Source organism: Myotis brandtii, unplaced genomic scaffold, assembly GCF_000412655.1.
Source record: "Myotis brandtii unplaced genomic scaffold, ASM41265v1 scaffold450, whole genome shotgun sequence".
In the NCBI taxonomy this organism is placed as follows: Eukaryota; Metazoa; Chordata; class Mammalia; order Chiroptera; family Vespertilionidae; genus Myotis; species Myotis brandtii.
Genome location: NW_005367210.1, coordinates 976,764 through 984,755, shown reverse-complemented (window position 1 = coordinate 984,755; position 7,992 = coordinate 976,764). Strand labels below are relative to the sequence as shown.

The 7,992-nt window shown below is 59.6% G+C and overlaps 2 protein-coding genes across 9 annotated transcripts in view; one reads left to right on the top strand and one right to left on the bottom strand.

Moving 5' to 3' along the window:
* The window catches only part of SDCBP2 (syndecan binding protein (syntenin) 2), a 19,356-nt gene extending 15,387 nt beyond the window's left edge, over positions 1-3,969 (top strand). For 6 of the 7 annotated variants that reach the window (XM_014546571.1, XM_005874782.2, XM_014546572.1 and 3 more), the window contains 4 exons: positions 579-754; positions 830-1,001; positions 3,134-3,225; positions 3,424-3,593. In XM_014546571.1, coding sequence (XP_014402057.1) covers positions 579-754; positions 830-1,001; positions 3,134-3,225; positions 3,424-3,478 — 495 coding nt within the window. In that variant the 3' untranslated portion in view covers positions 3,479-3,593. Of the gene's footprint in view, positions 1-578; positions 755-829; positions 1,002-3,133; positions 3,226-3,423; positions 3,594-3,614 lie in introns of those variants that run through there. The other variant, XR_001363818.1, reaches the window with a different exon arrangement.
* Positions 3,970-6,726: 2,757 nt separating this feature from the next.
* SNPH (syntaphilin) overlaps positions 6,727-7,992 on the bottom strand; it is a 13,653-nt gene continuing 12,387 nt past the window's right edge. Inside the window, exon 7 of one of the 2 annotated variants that reach the window (XM_014546570.1) lies at positions 6,727-7,986. The gene's annotated coding sequence lies outside the window, so the exon portion shown is untranslated. The other variant, XM_014546568.1, reaches the window with a different exon arrangement.

Genomic DNA, 7,992 nt, shown 5'->3' with positions numbered 1-7,992 from the left:
TGGTGGGCAGCACCCGTAAGCAACCCGAGCCACCCGAGCTCCGCGCCTTCGGGGCTTTGGCTGCACAGCCCAGCAGCTGGGGAGGGCATTGCGGGGTGGGGGTGAGGGTGGGGAAGATGCAGAGGGTGCTGGGAGCAAGGCCCACCTAACTCCCAAGCCCAGCCCCTTCCTCTTAGCCCCTCCCCCAAGGCCCAAGGCCTGGCACTGGATTGCTGCAGGGACCCACCAGCTGCCTCTCAGGGGCTCCTGCTGCTCAGAGCCTCCCTTCCCCGTGTCCTCCGATTCACAGGGATCTGGCTGCCAGGCGGCTGTCCGTAGGGCCTTGATGCCATTGTGAGAGGCTGCGGTCCAGTGCTTGGGGGTGCGGCCTCCAGCCAGGGTTGAAATTCTGCCTCAGGTGCTCCCTAGCTGTGTGGCCTGGGAGTTTCCTCACCAGGAAAATGGGGAGCCAGTGTACCTGCTGGCAGAGCTGTCGTCTCCGCACCCTATAGGCCCCCAGAGCATGAGGAGGAAACAACACCTAGGAGGAGGGACCTGGGCTCCCGTGGGCGCGCTGACTGGGGCCCTGCCTCTCCCAGGGACTCTTCGTGCAGCTGGTACAGGTCAACACTCCTGCATCCCTTGTGGGGCTGCGCTTTGGGGACCAGATCCTGCAGATTGACGGGCGCGACTGTGCCGGGTGGAGCACAGACAGAGCGCACCGGGCAGTGAAGAGGGCTTCAGCAGAGAAGATCGTCATGGTTGTTCGGGACCGGTGAGTGCCGGCGGCGGGAGCTCCTCTGTCCGCCTGCAGCCCGACCCGAGCCCAGCTCACTGTCCCTCTCCGCAGGCCTTTCCAGCGGACGGTCACCATGCACAGGGACAGCACCGGCCACGTGGGCTTCGTCATCAAGAAGGGGAAGGTGGTCTCTATAGTCAAAGGGAGTTCTGCGGCCCGCAATGGGCTCCTCACCAACCACTACGTGTGTGAAGTGAATGGGCAGAATGTCATCGGGCTGAAGGTAGGCCAGCGGCCGGCTCTGCCCCAGAGCTGCAGGGGCAGGAGGCTGCTGGGTGGTGGGAGGGCCCATGTCTGTGGGCACCATCCGAGCTTGTTTCTTCATCCTAAGGTTGCTTCGAGGAGTCGATAAGACAGTCAGTACATAGAACTTTGGGCACATGGTCAGTGCTCAATAAATATTAGCTATTGATACTAACACATGGAGGTCAAAGGAGTGACAGAAAGAGGGGGTGTGGTGACATGTGAAAGGCCACAGGTGCCCAGGTGGCTACGGGCTGCATGAATACCTTCCTACTTGTGTGGTACTTCTGTTTGCATCCCAGATCACGTGACAGGAATGTTTCTGAAAACAGTTCTTCAGAAATCCATTTCTGACCTCTGTTCACTTTTTGAGGGAATGTGTGTAGCGACTTTTATTTTATTTTATTTTTTTAAAATATATTTTATTGATTTTTTACAGGGAGGAAGAGAGAGGGATAGAGAGTTAGAAACATGGATGAGAGAGAAACATCGATCAGCTGCCTCTTGCACACCTCCTACTGGGGATGTGCCTGCAAGCAAGGTATATGCCCTTAGCCGGAATCGAACCTGGGACCTTTCAGTCCACAGGCCGATGCTCTATCCACTGAGCCAAACCGGTCAGGGCGTGACTTTTATTTTTGAAAAATATAAGTGGTCTCGAGTCAGTGCTAGGGTCATGGACTGAAGGTGGGTGCCTTCAGGGAATGGACCACAGAGGATGCCGAGTCACATGGCTTTTGGTCCCTGAACAAGTGAAAGTAATGTTATCCTAACCTGATGCTGCTCCCTGGGTAAGAGTGGTTCTCATCGCAGGTGTGATTTAGATGAGGCCCTTCCCCTCCTGCAGCCAGGGCTCTGGGCTCACAAGGCAGGTCCCCCTGCAGAATGGCCTGGGTGGTGGCATTCATTCTCCGCCCCTCACAAGGGCCATCACCAAGCCTTTCCTGTCACATCTGCTTCCCTGTGCCTGGTAGTCTCCCCGGCTTTCCCTGGAGGCAGGTTCTGGTAGCTCACTGTGATCAGGAAGTGCTTCCTAATGTCTGTCCTAGGTCCTTCCTGCTGCATCTCTGCCCTCAGGGATCAGGTGTGACAATCAGAAGGGAACCCCCATACCTGAAAAGCTGGCACACTGGTACCAATTCTGAGTAGCCGGCTCTTTCGGATATGAATGAATCTGTCCTTTGAGAGCATTATCGCTCATGGATCCTAACTGAGAGCAGTCGTTCTACAGGTGCTGCCGGTCCTCTCCTTTCGGACGGCTCACGGCTGCGTTACGGGCTTACCCGTTACCCTGCCAGCCACCGCGTGTGAGGCTCTTAGGACTGGGCTGGCCCCTTCACAAGTGGCCACAGAGAGCTATGCTGCTTGAGATGATCTCTCCACAGTTCATCTGCTTTCACTCTGGCCATCACTAGTCCTATCCAGCACGTCTTCTCCCCTTTATCCTGGAACAACCAGACAACAGAAACCAAGCTAGAGTGAAGTCAAGGCCTCTAGTCTCTGGACGGGCCAGGGCTCTGCTGCCATGGCTCTAGCTGTTGGGCTGCTTGGCACACTTTGCACGGAGACTTTATGTGTTGTGTCCCCAGGATCTCATCGGCTTCTGCAGGCCTTTCCTCTTCACTGAGTGAGATGTACGAGGAAGCGGCCCCTGTGGGCAGCTCAGGCTGGCTGGCCAGCGGGCCCGGCGGGGGTGGCGCACCTAATGTCCCCCACGGCATGGCTGTTTTCTTCCTGCTTTGGGGCCAGAACCTGGCCGGGCCCAGGGAGATGGGATAGGAGATGTGGCTGGTGAGATTCGGGGCCTCTGTGGGTGAGGGAAGGAGCGTAGTTCTGTTTGTAGGCCCTGCTCCGTCAGGCCCAGGTGACTGGCCCTCGAGGCGAGGGTGGGGAGTGGCCCATTCACAGAGGGGAGCCTCAGGGGAGGTCCACGTTCTCGGTCAAGCAGGGCCTCACCAGGTGTCTGCCTGCGACTCTCCCCTGAGGGCAGCCCTACCCCTGAAGTCAGGTGCCAGTGGCTCCCTAGCAGAGGCCACGCTGACCCATCCATAGCGTGGCCTGCAGTTACCCCTGGCCCCGGGGTGACCGCTCGCTTGCTCGCCTCCTCTCTAGGACAAAGAGGTCACGGAGATTCTGGCCACGGCCGGGAGCGTCATCACCCTGACCATCATCCCCACCGTGATCTACGAGCACATGGTCAAAAAGTAAGGCTCTCCCTCGCTTCTTCCCTCACCGCCCCACTCCCCTCTGCCCTGCCAGCTGCCCCCCCCCCGCGTGGCTGGTGGCTTCTGGTGATTTGGAAATCTTAGAGATAAAAGTGGAGGCCCACGTGGGAGGCACAGGCCGTGGGGACGGAGGGAAGGCACTGCCCGTGTGGCCACTGTCGTCGTTGCTGTATCTAGGTTGTCCCCGACCCTGCTCCGCCACACCATGGACCACTCCGTCCCGGATGTCTGACGTCACGGGCAGCTCGCCCTCCCTCCTCCTGCAGGAACGCAGAGGCCTCAGGAGACCTGCTGCCTGGAGCCGGATGTCCTGACAGGGTGCGCTCGGCGGGTGTGTGTGTGTGTGTGAGTGTGTGTGTGTGTGTGAGTGTGTGTGTGTGTGTGTGAGTGAGTGTGTGTGAGTGTGTGTGTGACCGCAGAGCACATCATCTTCATGTGGAGCTCAGCCTCCTCGGAGCCTGACGCTTGCCTGGACCACGGCGCCCAGGGCCACAGGCAGCGGCTTGCGCGGGTTTCAGTGTCGCGGCAGCCGGCTCAGGGCCTCGGGAAGGTGCAGCGGGGTCCCTTTCGGGACGTTACCTCTACCAGAAGGACAGTCCACATTGAGAGAACAGAAGCACATTCCTTGTGAGAATTTTTCCCTTTACTTGATCTTTGACACACACTGTACATGGGTATAACTCCTCACTTATCTTTTGAATAAAGCTTTGATTTTAAATAAAATTCCTTCTTCCAAAGTCATTGAAAAGTCCAGAATTTCAGTCCCAGGACATGCCAGGCTGGTTTTCTTTCAAGCAATTGTGAGACCAAGGCCTTGCCTATGCATTGCCTCTGAGAGCCGTTAGTGCTCTGACCCGTCGCAGGCTGCCTGCCGTCGGAGGAGGGACGGCTAGTGGGGGGCCGCGTGGATCCTGGAAGAGGGGACCAGCTTTGGACACCCCTCTCTCCGGCCAGGCTGCTGTGCACGTGCAGAATGGGCGTGAGAACTAGTGAGGGGAGGAGGAATGGATGCACTCAGGGTCTGACATCGAGGGAGGTGCTTCTAGATGCTTTGTCTCCGCCACCCCGATGAGGGGCGGGGCCCAGCTGCCCACGCAGCTGCACAGTGGTGCCGAACCACCCGCAAGCTCGTGTTCCCCTGACCTGGAGAAGACCCCTGCCAGGGGGCACGCTCTGCCTCCCACTCGGGTGGGGACAGCTTGAGCCCCCTTCACCCCCCACCTCAGAAAAAAGACGACATCAAGAAACAGGCCGAGGGTCTCGTGTGTTTTCATGCTTTAATTCAGAGTCATCTGCTGCAGGTACGACTCTGTCTGAACAAAAGGACAAAGGAGACCAAAGTGAATGCCCCTCCCCACCTCCCCCCTTCCCGGGCCCCTGAATTCTGTCAAGGGGATGGCCGAGTGTGAGTGTGCACTGTGACTGGGGTGCACTGTGCCCCCAGGTCAGAGAGGGGATCATGAGGTCACTGGGCAAAGGCCCCTCCGTAGACCTTTGCCCCAGAACCTTGTCCTTTGCCCGCCCCTCCCCAAGGCTGTCAGCTACCTGTGCTGCTGCCGGCGAGCTGTGCGAGTGGCGATTGGGAAGGTGTTCAGTGAAGAGCTAAGTCATCCCCTTGGGAGACAGGCAGTAAACTCCGCCCGGGCCAGCTCTGTGTGCAGAGTCCTGGCCCGACTCTGATTCCGGCCTGAGCCTGGACCAGAGGAGCAGCAGGGCCGCTCTGGCCCGGACCCTACAATGAAGAAGCCACTTTTCCCCGCTGGGCTCCACGGGGCCAGCGTTTCCAGAAAGTAACTCCTGGAAACACTGTCCCGTAGGACCTAACCATCCGCTCTGGCAGAGGCTGGCGAAAGGGGGGGCCCACGGATTTCTGCTCCAGAAGCGGAGGGCAGGCGGGAAAGGTCACAGCCCAACGGGAGGAGGCGTTAAGCAGACACGTGCAGAATGAGCACTCAACAGCCCCACATTCTGTGCCCTGCATGGTCAGGGGGACAGGCCCCACCTCCACCGCCTGCAGCCGCACAGGGAGCGCTGCACCTTTTGCATAGATGCGGACAATGAGCACACACACGCATACACGCAGGAGCCCTGCGGGGCCACTGACCAACAGGGTCCCAGGGTCTGTCTCAGGGCTGCCGGTATGCCACCTCCTCCACTAACACAAAGAAACGCCCGTCCGAGGCCCCACCAGACCCCTCCCTCCCAAGAGAGAGGACCCTCAATGCTGAAAGCAGGGCCCCTGGGACCCAGACAGGCAAGTCTCAGGCCAGAGGAGGCACAGAGGGTGGCGGCTGGACCCACTCACCTCACCCAGAGGCCTTGGGTCCGAGCCCGGCCAGCCCTTCACCAGTGGCTTCTCTGGCAGCAGACCACATCCACCAAAACAAGACACAACAGGAAGGCCACAGACAGCAAGACACGGACAAGAGCAGAGGGGCTATGCAGCGCCACTCAATTCCAGTGGTGAAAAATATATAGATTTTATGTTGTCAAATAGAGTCATATGTTTATTTCCTCAGCAAAGCTTTGCCTGTTTCTAAGGAGACACTATGCGGCCCGTGAGTACACGGCTCAGGAGGCTGGGTCCCAGCCCGTCCCGGCTTGGCTTTGGATTGGGCTTGTCCTGCCCCCATGCCACGGCCCCAGCGTCCCTGGGCAGCCCTGGCCAGGCCCCAGGAGCTCGGGTTCAGTTCGGCTGGGGTGGGAGGTGCTCCACAAAGGAAGGCTGGCCTGAGGCCCAGACCGAGGAGGGGGAGCTTTGGAGGCACAAAGCGCGTGGCAGAGGGGGCTGTTGCCCCAATGGCTGGGCCGGCTGCCCACTCCCAGTGCATGCAGGCGCTGCCCCCCCTGAGGGGAGGGCGCAGAAAGGAAGGGCAGAGCCCGTGAGTCAGGCAACGGCTTCCGGAGCAGCAGGGGTGGGCAAGCAACCTTGGCAGAGAACCAGAGTGTCCCATAGGCCAGGGGGGTGAGTAGGACACAGGGTCCCACCAACTCCCTCAAGTGTGGGGCCTAACTCTGAAGAGTGGGTGGGACAACCAGATGGGTGTAAGCCCTGAAGGGAAAAAGGACCGGGTTTATGCTGTAAAATAATCTATATATATATATATATATATAAAAGGCTAAGTGACCATCCGACCGTCTGACCAGTAGCTATGACGCGCACTGACCACCGGGGGCCGACGCTCAATGCAGGAGCTGCTGAGCTGCGGTGACTTGGCAGCAGTGGTTCTCGGGTGATGCACCCTGGAACCAGAGAGGAGGGAGCCCGATTCCGGGGTGCATCACCCGAGAACTGCCCTCTCGCAATCCGGGACCCCTCGGGGAATGTGAGAGAGCCAGTGTTGCCTGATCCCCGCAGGCCAGGCCGAGGGACCCCACCTGCCAGAGGGGCCCCGCTCACTCCGCAGATGCCTTTGAGCCCCAGCGCTGCCCCAGGTGTGACCAGCCGGGGAGGGACCACGGGAGGTTGGCTCCAGGGTGTGTCTGGCCTGTCTCGCCCAGTCCCGCCCCGCCAGCCACCTTCTAATTAATTTCCCTTCAATGTGCAGGAATCCGTGTACCGGGGCACTAGTAATGGTAATAAAAGGTCAGCAGCGTTTCTGGGGGCCCTGATGTGGTCCTGGGGATGGAAGGAGGACAGTGAGCCTTCCCAGGCTGGGAGCAGGGTGTCTGCAGGCTCCCCCTCACCCCACCCCACGAACACCCAGGGCACCTGCTTTGGCTTGGACGACAACATGGCTTCAGTTCTGCCTTGCCATTCACCCTGCAGTAATTCCTCCTGAGGCACATGAGTCTAAGATCCGGGAACCCTCACCCTAGACAGTAAGCAGCCCCCTTTCAGGAGGTCCGGATATATGAGAACCAAGCCCCCGAGTGAGCACAGTGCAAAGCAGAAGTTGGGCCTGAGGCCCCAGAGAAAGTCGGGGTGCGCTCCAGGGCCGTCATGGCCTTGGCTGTCCACACCAGCTGAGGGCTGCTGAGTGCAGCCCGGCCTCCCAGACCACAGGGCCTCATCTCAGGCCGGAGGGGCCCGAGCTGCCAGCCCGCCTCCTCTCCTCGTGCCGGCACTCTGGAAGGGAGCATTCCTCCCCAGCACCGAGCCGTCTGGCTTAGGTCTCACAGGAAGAATTATCTGATGCCCAGACGTGTCAGGAGGAAAGTGGACCGTAGGGAAGGTCTGGGGCTGACAGATGCAGAACCCACACTGCCCTCTGCCCCTCTTGCCCATCTCCACCTTTCACCCAAGTGTGGAGCAGTCTGAGGGGCTGGGGCTCCAGCCAGGCCCGGCAGTTCAGGCTCTGCTCGGAGTCCTGGGTCAGGAGCCTGCACTTTGGGTCGCAGCTGCCTGCACCTGAGGAGATAATACTGGTCCAGACGCCGGGCTGAGGGCAGGGGTGATGTGGAGTGATCAGGGAACTGAACGGGATGTGGCGGGTGGAGGATGGGGAGACTGAAGTGGGCAACTGAGGTCCAGCCTCTCCAGCTCAGTACACCAGAGACTTCCTGAGCAGGGGCCGCCCTTGTGAAGGGCCGAGCGGAGGGGCCGGGGTGAGGACTCCCCTGCACTCGGTCCTACAGCGTGCCTCCCTGCCTTTGGTCTCTCTTCCCTTCTCTCCTGTCCAAGCTCCGGCTCCCAGCCCCCACACTGTTAATATCCAGAAAACACCACTTCCGAACCCAGAACTAAGTAAGATGATGCCCCACGGGGATGTGCGAGAGGGAGGACGGCACCCCTACCATCAGTGG